The 12,500-nt window shown below is 34.1% G+C and overlaps 1 protein-coding gene across 5 annotated transcripts in view; it reads left to right on the forward strand.

Annotated features, from left to right (window-relative positions):
* Positions 1 to 12,500, forward strand: part of LOC137646999 (lymphocyte cytosolic protein 2-like) — a 428,100-nt gene that overhangs the window by 387,262 nt on the left and 28,338 nt on the right. For 4 of the 5 annotated variants that reach the window (XM_068380101.1, XM_068380100.1, XM_068380102.1 and 1 more), the window contains one exon: positions 11,939 to 12,373. In XM_068380101.1, coding sequence (XP_068236202.1) covers positions 11,939 to 12,373 — 435 coding nt within the window. Of the gene's footprint in view, positions 1 to 4,426; positions 5,315 to 11,938; positions 12,374 to 12,500 lie in introns of those variants that run through there. The other variant, XM_068380104.1, reaches the window with a different exon arrangement.

Raw genomic sequence — 12,500 nt, forward strand, 5'->3', positions numbered from 1 at the left:
TATGACCATCTCATTAAATACTTATATTTCGAGAGAAAGTGGCATTTTACTTTTCTTAATCACATTTTTTTTTTTTTACCAAATGCTTTCCATCCCATGGATATGACTTTTAATTTCGGTCTTTTGTCCTGGGGAAACTACTGTATGTCCTAAGTACGTATATTCATTAACAGTCTTCAGAGGTTCGTCCATAACTCTTACTTGTTGTCTTTGCATTTTCATTGAACATTATCTTAGTTTTACTCATATTCATTATCAGTCCTACATTTGTTTTCTTTATTAAAATCCTCTACCATCTTTTTTAATTCCTCCCATGATTCACTAAACACAGCTATGTCATCTGCAAAAGTTGCTAAGGTATTTCCCATTAATATTAATTCCCACACTTTCCCAATCTAAGTTCATAAAAACTTCTTCTAGACATGCTGTGAATAATTTAGAGAGAGAGAGAGAGAGAGAGAGAGAGAGAGAGAGAGAGAGAGAGAGAGAGAGAGAGAGAGAGAGAGAGAGAGAGATGAGTCCCCCTTTCTAACTCCTTTTTTCAATCGAAATATTCTTATTATCTTTATGTAGTTTTAGGATCGCTGTATTTGCTTTATAGATATCTTCAAGAGTTCTAACATAAGACTCTTCTATTTCTTGTTTTGAAGGGCTTTCATTATTGCTGATATTTTGACAGAATCAAAAGCTTCTCATAGTCTATAAATACCATACATAGTACTTTTTCATACTCTTGATTTTTTTATTAGCTGGTTAATTTCATCTTTGGAAGGGTAACAGATCAGATTTGACTTGGAATAATCATACTCAGCTTAGAGCGTTTGCTCAATAAGTTTATGCTTCAACTAAAAAGTAATACAATTTAATAAAAAAAGAAACCTTTTCTGGTACCACTCAGGAACATAAGTCGTGGGCTACCCTTAAACCTGCACTCTTTGTTGTAGATGCGACAGTTCCTCCTTTACTTAAACCAGATAGCTCTGTCACTCACTGTCCAAATGAAAAGGCAACCCTGCTTATTACAGTAAGCAGAGTAGTGAGAAACTTGATCTTCCCCATTCCTGTTTTCCTGAGGCTAAGATAACTAGTTTAATTGTGAAATTAAAGCTCAGTTGATGGACCTTGATGCTCATGGAGGTGTAGACCCAAATGGTATTTTTTCTTTGTTTTTCATAAAGACTGCAGATTTCTTAGCTCCAAAGTTTTCTGTTATTTTGTGCAAGTTAGAAAGTTGAGGAGCTTTTAGCATTGTTGGAGAATCGATAATATTACTCCATTATGTAAGTGTGTTTGTGGTAGCTCAAGTCCGACTGATTATTGCCGAATTTCCATAACTCCCATATTATCTAAAGTTTTTGGACGTCTTTTGTCTTTTGGCAAAACGTCTAAATAGGTCTGCGGACGGCCATCATCTGTTCCTTAGTTTGCAATTTGGCTTTTGTATAGGCCTTGGAGCATGTGATGCCCTTCTTACAATCTCCAATGCTGTACAGAAATCCCGTGATTGTGGTCAAGAAGTTTGTATGATTGGCTTTGATTTTAGTGCTGCCTTTAACCGTGTTAATCATGAGGCCTTTGTTTTCAGACTCAAACAGTTGGGAGTGGATAGTTCTTTTCTTAGCATCATTATAGAATTTCTAAGTAATAGGTCGCAAAGAGTTGTTGTTGATGGGCACCATAGTGAGTATAGGAATGTGATATCTGGTGTTTCTCATGGTTGTGTTCTTAGCCCATTAGTTTTCATACTATATACATGACACGTGGTTTGGCGTAGAAAACAAGCTCATTGCGTATACAGATGATGCCACTCTCTTCGCATCAATTCCGTCCTCTGAATGTAGAGATGGGGTTGCTGAATCCCTTAATAGAGATCTAGCTAAAATTAGTGCATGATTTAAATTATGGGGCATGGAATTGAATCCTAACAAAACTCAAAGTATGATTGTAAGAAGAGGACAGTTGCTCCTCAACATCTGGATTTCTGTATTTATAATTTTTCTTTAATTCTGTATGACTCTTTTGAAATTTTAAGTGATTCTCGATAACAAATTAACTTTTGAGAAACACATTAGGTCCGTGTCTTCTTCAATTGTAAAAAAAAAAAATTGGCTTATTGAAAAACTCTTTCAAGACTTTTGGCGATCAGTCTATTCTGAAGAAGTGTTTCAATTCTTTCATTCTACCTTGTTGCTAGTATTTTTCTCCTGTCTGGTCTTCTGCTGCGGATTCTCATCTTAATTTGTTGGACAGAAACTTACGGTCTATTGAATATCTAATTCTTGATCTAGATATTAATCTTTGGCACCGTCCATCAATTAGTTTGTTATGCATGTTGCATAAGATTTTTCATAATTCTGACCATCCTTAATATTGAGAATTTCCCGGAAAGTACCACCCTTTTTGTAATACTAGGTATACAGTTAATTGTAATAGTCAGGCCTCTCCATCATGAGACTCAATACTATACAGTATTCTAGAAGTTTTATGTCATTAATCGGGTAGTTGAATCGGTAGAACTTCAAAAGTTAAAACTTGCGGCTAAAGTTTTTGTTGAACAGGCAGACACAAGTCTCTTTTTATAGTTTATATATAAAAGATCTGTTTTAATGTTGTCGCTGTTCTTGAAATATTTTGTTTAGGATTGGTTATTACTTTTCAAATAGTTTATTTCCTTATTTCCTTTCCTCACTGGGCTATTTTCCCTGTTGGAGCCCTTGGGCGTATAGCATGCTGTTTTTACAACTATAGTTGTAGCTTAGCTAGTAATAATAATAATATTAATATCCGAGGTTCCGATGTTTTGTTCATTATAGAAGCACGTATAAGACTATTTATGTACCTTGCACAGATGGACACGGGGGTTCCTGTTTCACTTTACTCTAAAGAAGTGCACACTTTAACACCCATACTACTACACCCAAACATATATTCATATATATGTAGAGGTATGTATTTACCATTAAAAACGTATTCTCCCTCTAATATGTGATCCCGTGGGAGAGGGAATTGAATTTTAGAATATTTTTGTGGCTTATTTAAAGAAAATAAAATCACAATTGTTAATGGTAAAAGCGTCACCTACTTACCAATCAGCGACAGTGGTGGGAGATTTCGATTCAAAGTACAAATTCTGAATTCAACAGGAATAGAGTATATAGAACAGAGTCAAAATCAACTCTAATCTCTCTTTGTAACTTGGATTAAGTCACCCATTTACCTTTGTTTCTACTCTATCCTAAGGCTTCAATCTTTGGCCAGGCAGAAGTATTTATCATGAGCAAAATTTCCCCATGTCTGTGATCTCATGCAAAGTGAATTCAATATTAAAAGGACTTTGTGGGTTATTTGAAAAAAAAGGAAACCAAGAGTGTTAGTGGCAATATAAACTGTATAACTATATATATATATATATATATATATATATATATATATATATATATATATATATATATATATATACAGTATATATATAAAATCGGTCATTGCTAGTTCACTACAAGACAAACGCCTCAGACATGTCCTTCTACACGTGTCTGTGTATGGTCTTTTTATGCTAGTCAATACCTGCATATTTTCTTAGCTCACCAATCCATGGTCTTCTCTTCCATCCCCTGCTTCATTTGCAATCTCTAGTCCAGCTATTTTCTGTCATTTTCGTTATATGGCCAGCCCACGTCCATTTCTTTTTCTTACATGTTGTTAGAATATACTCTTTAGTTTGCTCTCGTATCCTTGTTGCTCTTTTTCTGTCTCGGGATGTTATTCTTTCCATAGCTATTTGAGTTGTAATTAGCTTATGTTCTAAGCTTTTAGTAAGGCTCCCAGTTCCTGACGCATAGGTCGACACCAGTAGGACCATCTGATTAAGTACTTTCTTTTTAGAGAAAGTGGCATTTTACTTTTCATAATCTCATTTTGTTTACCAAAAGTTCTCCATCCCATGCTTATCCTTCTTTTGATTTCGGTCTTATGTCCTGGGGAAACCTTTGCTGTCTGTCCTAAGTACGTATATTCATAAACAATCTTCAGAGAATCATCCTTAATCCATTTTTGTTGCCTCTGCCTTTCATTAAACATTATCTTAGTTTTACTCATATTCATTTTTAGTCCTACATTTCTGATTTATATATTCAAATCTTATACCAGCTGTTACAATTCTTCATATATATATATATATATATATATATATATATATATATATATATATATACTGTATATACATATATATATATATATATATATATATATATATATATATGTGTGTGTGTGTGTGTGTGTATAATAGTGTAGGAGAACAAAAATCATGCAAAGTATAATTCAACTAATTAATGATTAGGTTTAGTTTTACATTCCCATTTTTAAAGTTGTATGCAAATAACGGCATAACATGAGGATTATTATACAGTAATTTTGATTTCTATTTTAGGTAACCTAATGTTTAATTATATACAAGGCTGTATATATAAATGATTAGGTTGCCTCTATGAATGAAGGCCAGTGTTGTAGGCCTATAGTATCAAGATGGGATGTTTACCTTTGGCTGGTGATGTGAAAGGAGTGCTAACTGCACCCAGGCTCATAGTTCGTGGATTAAGTCGACGGTTGTCACGTTGGCTTGTTCTTCATCACCAGCGAAGGCTACGAAAGATATCTCTTAGAAGGTATCATAGAGAATTACGATCCAAGAGACAGAGCTGTACGTGTGAATTGCTATTGAAAACAAAGAACTCTGCCCTTGTGAATTCTCAAGTGAGGCCACTTAGCGATACCAATAGTTCATTACCCTCCGAGTCGTCGTTGGCAATGTCTACTATTACCGACAGAGAGGATAATCCTGAAAGACTTAACTCATATTCTAATGTCAAAAGATACCTCGGCCAATCCCTAATTTCAGAGTTGATCTGTGGGGAGGGTTGTAAGGCCTCGATTGTTAATAAGGAGAATTCACCTGCATGTCTAGAAAAAGTGAACCAGTATGAGAATGTGTGCAAACATTCAATAACACTACATAAAGAACTTGAACTGGTTTTACCTCCTAACCTCTTCAAGATACCAAATTCAACTTTGTTTGAAAATCAGAGTTATGGTCTGCATAACATTCTTCCGGTGAAGAGCTGCAGGGTGGAAAATAACTGTGGAAGAGGTTATATTGGCCGTGGGTATCACACGAGCTTGAGAAGATGTAGCCCCAGAAACATCGTTCCTACTGGTAATGATGAGTATTTGGGGATTGGGGAGATTTCCCTGATACATCATCCAGATTGTGATCATCAGGATCTTATTGATGATTCTCATCATGGGCAAATGTGCATCGGTAAGTAGCTGGCATATTTTTTTCTTGTGTAAAGCTTTCCATTATTATTTTGAAGTATTTTAGAGTCTTAAAAATTAACATTTGATCCATCCATATGTCTTTCTAAACTTACATTGTTCTCCTTTGTCATCTATTACCGTTACATCACCTCATGCGGTGTACTGTCGGTATAACTTACGGAAATTTGCAGCATTCTTTTGTTACATAGGACAACTTACTTTATGTTCTTCTACTTTACGTCTGTTCCCACTTTATTTTTTCCTCCTAGCTGTCCAAACTCCTCAAACTTTTACTTCATAGTGTAACTGCAGGGTTTTCCTCGGTTAGATTTGGTTGATGAATGACCTCACAAGCTTCAGAACTGGGCTATTTAACCCATATTCATAAATTAACTCCAATTCAACTATACAGGTTCTCTGATATCCTTAGTAATGTTATACTCATTGTGTTGTGCAGTGCTACTAAAAGTGAACTAGTTCTGATCTCAAGGTTTCAGTGATTTTACCATATAATATTGATGGTTTGTGCATGCCTCAGAAAAGTGGATGGAGCAAAACCCTTTCATAAAATCGGAAGTCTCATCCAGCTACGTATTGTATAAAGCAGTGGCAGTTTGAGGTCATTTTTATCAACACTCAGTCAACTGTTTAAATGATGTAAATTGATCAGTTAACACAGCCCAAATACTGGTATGACCCATGAAGAATTCTAATGGAAATAAATTATATTTTATTTTCAAAACCGAATGACTTCATGAAGTAAATAAGTATATGTGAAATTTGCATATTATTTTTAAAATTTTAGTATACTTTTTTTGTTCAACTCTGCTAGTGACCTCTTGGGCCCTTTTGTGATCTGGTGTTGAGAATGCAAGGGAGCTATCACATTTAAGTTTTGTTAGTTATATTGCTCTACTTCGAGTCATGCCTTATATTTAGCTTATTTTCCCCATTGGCATTTACTAGCACTAGCCATAGCATTGAAGCTGGACAAAATAATGGTCTGATCTTTTCAATGTCATATTTCTTTCGGTCTCAACTGTATTGAATTCTAATTGAAAGTCGCAATTATTAGCTTCCTTTTGTAAGTACATGATCGTTTCCGGTTTGTTTGACCGGTGTTTTGAACATGACCACTGTTTCTAACCAGGATTGGTGACATTTTCTGTTATGACGAATAATAGTCAGTTGAATTGGTGTGGCAGATTTTTTATTGTTATTTAGCTCTACTTGATAGTTAAGCTTTATTTTTCTTGTTTAAAAGATTATCGATTTCACATTTGCTTATGGATAGTAATATGAATGTGACGATTACAGAAATTCTATATTTTTGTAAATATTGTAAGATACACTTTGTGAATGAATGATTGATATGATAATTATGTTCGAACAAAGCGTAATATTCATGTATATTAAATAGATGAACCAGACAGATGTACGATTTACTATACATACATTCCACTTGCCCATCCATATGGTAGACTCAGGAAATTTATAATTTCTTAATTCTTTTCTTTGCTGTCCCTCAAATTGTTTTTGTAATTTATGTTGAATTTCATTAATGTGACTCTCTTAAACTCATTCTACATTGCAGCAAATTAGAGATAATACCAATAAGTTAGGGAGAGATTACATTCAATTATTTGATGGCAGATCTTTCTGATTAAGGTATTGACAATTGTTTCATCTTTTGTAGCTACCCAGGCTTTGAAAAGGGCGAAAATTGTCAATCCCTTGAGAAATTCGTTGCACCATCAAGTTTTATAGTTAACGGAAGACCAAGATAATTAAAGCTTTCAGAGTTAACAGTCTCGCTTCCACCTAAGAATAATCTTGGGATAGTATTAAGTTTCATACGTAATAGTAGTACAGTATACACTTTGGTACAGACTTTTGAACATTAAATGATAATACAGTAGTTTTAAAGTATTTGCAGTTTATTAATAATTAATTTGATGATACAACACAAGTAGATGATTAGAAAATTATATGCATGAGAGAAATTACCTGACGCCATGTTTACCTGTATGTTCGTGTAGTTAACCTGTAAAATTATAAAAGATACAATTGTGTCTCCGAATTCTTTGACTCACATCAAAAGCTAGATATTACGTTCCCTATCTGGCTGAACAAAATTTAATTTATAAACCCAACCTCATTTAAATTTAGTATATGAAATAGACCTTGATTACTACATCTTTCCAAAAAGTACCGGTATTTGATATCCATTAGTTAAAGGAAGGTTGTTGATTTCATTCTAATAACAGTTTAAAGTGGAAATCCAATCTTGAAATGAAAATGATTAATAGAATATTTTAAATATTCCAAAAGACTAGATAATATAAATATTCAAATACTTTTAAAGCCTCTTTTACAATATTAATGGTTTTGAAATTCGAACCTAAAGATGAATCCTCAACTTTGATCTTCAATAATTGCACAATTTAAACATTCACTCTGATATTTGGAAAGAAACTTATTTTAAAAAGCATATAGATAAATAATTAGTGGATGATTCAATGTGGTTACCATCAGTACCAATAATTCTAGTCGTCCCCATTATCTTTTATAGCTGACTAAACCCGTAGCCATGTCAACCCTTTTGAGTAGTTCCCACGTTACATTTTCTACTTCCTTTTTGAGTGACATTAGAAATTGTGGTGAAGTTGGCCATATCCTTCATAGTTGGCACTCTAATTCACAGCGACTGTTATGGAATGTTTAATCTTTAACAAGTATGTTTGTTGATAATTGAATTACCTTTTGTAAGCTTTAAAGAAAATAATGGAAGCTCGCTAAAGACATGCAAGGTTTTTGAGGCTTATATTTCGCATGCTGAACCTTCCAAAGTAATAACTTATGGTTGAATACATACAATATGTAATGTAATGTGGGTTGTGTATATATATATATATATATATATATATATATATATATATATATATATATATATATATATGTACGTATGTATTTATATATGTATATACATTATTATTTTTATTAGCTAAGCTACAACCCTAGTTGGGAAAGCAAGATGCTATAAGTGCAAGGGATCCAAAAGGGAAAAATAGCCCAGTGGGGAAAGGAAATAAAGAATATGAGAAATAATAAACAATTAAGAAAATATTTTGAAAACAGTAACATCAAAACAAATATTTCATATATAAACTATAAAAAGACTTGTGTCAGCCTGTTCAACCTAAAAACATTTGCTGCAATTTTGAACTTCTTAAGTTCTACCCGATTGGAAAGATCATTCCACAACTTGGTCACAGTTAGAATAAAACTTCTAGAGTACTGTGTAGTATTCAGGCTCATGATGGAGAAGGCCTGACTATTAGAATTTACTGCCTGTCTAGTATTACGAACAGGATGGAACTGTCCGGGAAGATCTGAATGTAAAGGATGGTCAGAATTATGAAAAATCTTATGCAACATGCATGACGAACTATTGAATGACGGTTCTAGAGAATAATATCTAGATAGAGATAAGAAATTTAATAGACCCTAAGTTCCTGTCCAACAAATTAATATGAGAATCAGGTAGAATGAAAGAATTCAAACACCTCAGAATAGATTGATCACCAAAAACCTTCAAAGACTTTCTCAATAAGCCATTTTTTTGTGTGCAATTGAAAAAGACAAACCTAATGTGTTTTTCAAGAGTAAATTTGCTGTCGAGAATCACACCTAAAAGTTGTGAGTTAAGGAAACATTATCAATGCTGAGATCTGGATGTTGAGGAGCAGATGTCCTTGATCTAATTACAATCATACTTTGAGTTTTGTTAGGATTCAACTTCATGCCCCATAATTTGCATCATGCACTAATTTTAGCTAGATCCCTATTAAGGGATGCAGCCACCCCAGATCTACAATCAGACGATGGAATTGATGCAAAGAGGATTGCATCATGCATATGCAACAAGCTTGTTTTCTAGGCCAAACCGCATGTCATATGTAAATAGTATGAGAAGTAATGGGCCAAGAACACTACCCTGATGATATATATATATATATATATATATATATATATATATATATGTGTGTGTGTGTGTGTGTGTGTGTGTATGTATGTATATATATATATATATATATATATATATATATATATATATATATATATATATATATATATAACAACGAAGGATAAAGAAAGACAATGTTGAGTGCAGCACTTTAGTGAGGTCATGAATAGGAGATGCGAAGGGAATAATTTGATTGATGTACCTGAAGCTGATGAAGACCTCAATGTGTTCATGAATGAATTCAGCGTGTTTGAAGTCGGAGCTATCAGATGGAAGACCCCTGGTCACGATGGAATAACTGCCTAGATGATACTGGCTGAAAATGAAGTGATTCCCAGAATACTTACAAGATTATTTTATAGAATGTGGCCTGAAGAGGCAAACCCTGATGAATAGGAGTTAGGATTGTTGGTGAAAATTGCAAAAAAAGAGACCTGACTGATTGCAATAGTTAGAGGCCTCACACTTACGTCAGTTGTTATGAAAATATATAGCATGCTTACTCTAAAGAGACTAGAGAGGAAGGTTGATGAAAAGCTGAGGTATAAACAAGCAGGATTTAGGAAAGGAAGAAGTTGTACTGACCAAATTTTCATTTTGAGATAAGTTGTACAGCAATGCGTAGAATTTAGAAATCCGCTGTTGATGGTATTTGTGGACTATGAAAAAGCCTTTGAATAGTATGCCTCGGCCAATTTTGTGGAGAGTCCTGCATTATTATGGAATTCCTCTTAAATATGTAAATTTGATTAAGTCTGTTCATGAGCATAGCAAGTGCAAAGTTTATGTTTGTGGAGTCCTATCAAATGAATTTCCAGTGAACAGCGGAGTATTCCAATGAAATGTGATGTCATCTGTGTTGTTTATCCTCCTCATGGATTTTGTAATGCATAGAACAGTTGGGGATGGTGGAAAAGAATTGGACTGGATTGGTAATAGGAAATTAGCAGACGTAGAGTATGTTGTCATTAGCAGAACACCACAAGATTGCAATGCTTGCTTACCAGACTGCCTGAAATATCACACGAAGTTGAGGTCTAAATAAATAGAAGAAAGGCAGACGATGAGAACGGAATATGCAAGGGAAGATGAAATATTATTGGAAGGAGAAAGAATTAATGTGGTAGAATCATTTAAGTATTAAGGAACTATGATCTCCAATACAGTGTCATTAGAATTGAACTTTTGTAAGATTGAAAAAAGCAAATCAGACAATGGCTAGGTTCAGTAAAATTTGGAAATCAAATCACCAGAAATTACATATAAAAATCATGCTATATATATCAGTTTGGTGAGATCCGTGTTACTGTATGGACATGAGTCGTGGTATACCTATGGAACAAGCTCCAACAGATTTAGTATATTCTAAAACAAAGCCCTCAGAAGTATATTGGCAGTTAAATGGTTAGACAGGATTAGAAATGAAACTATAAGAGATATTACTCGTGTGCCATATGTGGATGAGATCATGGTGCAGGGTAGATGTAGTTGGTTTAGGCATGCTTCTCTTACTCCCCATGCAAGATTAGTTCACCAAACTTTCAAGTGGGCTCCACAAGGCACTAGAAGAGTAGGAAGATGTGGGCCGACATGGCTGAGAAGTGTGGTGTGGAAGATGATGAGTGGAGAAGTATTGAATTAAAATCTCCAGTTAGAGACGACTTTGCGTCAATAGGCGTAAGAAGAGATGATGATGATATATATATATATATATATATATATATATATATATATATGTGTGTGTGTGTGTGTATATATGTGTATATATATGTGTGTGTGTATATATATATATATATATATATATATATATATATATATATATATATATATATATATATATATATACATACAAGTATAGCTTTCGATCATTAGCACATAGAGCCTCTATGACCTATTGAATAAAATAAAATTTCAATAAAAGAGTGCTTACATAATGTAGTGTCTTAATTGTATCTCAAGTCTGGGGAAATATAAAACTCCATTTTTGGTGACAACTGATTCTTCTTCAATAAGCTCTGCAGGCAGAGATGAAGCTAAAAGAAATGTGTTTAAAACTTAAGTCAAGGTTAGGCAATCAATTTTGTGTGTTCCAGTTTTCCTCTACAAAGAATTACATCTGTCTATATTTTTGCAAATATTAACAAAAACACCTCGACATCTCTTTTATGACTTCCTTTATTATTCCTATGCATAGGTTTTGCTCGGTATTATTCCTGCAAAGTTTTGTTGGCCCCTAGTCTACCATGTTTTTCTCCCTCAATATGCATTTGCAATGACTTTTTCCAGGCATTTTTTCTATTTCTCGCAATTTTATGTCCGTACCTGTACTTGTCAACCAAAAGTAAAATTAATACAACTTTTACCTTTTATCGCACATTTTCAGTCACAGTATTGCATTGCATTATGTTTATACTGTACACAAATGCATAATTATTGTATAAGTAGATGCTTGAATATATTTACTCATGTAAATAGACTGGTAGGAAACACATTTATTCACTGGATGCTTACTTTTTAGTGGTGTACCTACTATTTGTTACAAAAAAATAATATGTATGACGTATTTAATTATAAAACAGGTTACATTTTTCCCGTCAGATGGCAGAGATGGGAACCGGACCTGGCCTGGCTTGCCGCAAACCTCTTCAACTACAAGCAGTACTCCCAGTAAACCACACCCATCCTCAAAGCAGATGACTAGGACTCTGGCACAGGGAAGCAATAGCCCAGTTCGCAATAAACCCTTAGTAAAGCTTCCAACAAACTCATCAGCAGCATCCTTACTTGCACAGTATGAGGAGCCGTCCCCTCAATTCAAATCCGATGCTCCTTCAGAAAAGGCCCCAAAGCCGCCGCCTCAATTGTCTGATTTATCAAACGACAAAAGATTTCAAATTTTGCCTTCTTGTGTAGAGAGAGTCAATATTGGAGATGGAGAAAGTATCGAGCTAAGCCCTCTTTATCGCAGACTGATAGACAGGCCTTACTTCCATGTCATTTCCAGAAGTAAATCTAAGAAGTCTCTTGAAAAAGGTAAGCATATACTTTTTTCTCCTCTTTTCTAGGGTGTGGTATCAACCTGGTATGTTTTGAATAAGTAATTATGGGGTGCTTTCCCCCCAAAATACTACTTGAGTGGCTTTTTACCTGTACTGTACAG

This window comes from Palaemon carinicauda, chromosome 9, assembly GCF_036898095.1.
Source record: "Palaemon carinicauda isolate YSFRI2023 chromosome 9, ASM3689809v2, whole genome shotgun sequence".
In the NCBI taxonomy this organism is placed as follows: Eukaryota; Metazoa; Arthropoda; class Malacostraca; order Decapoda; family Palaemonidae; genus Palaemon; species Palaemon carinicauda.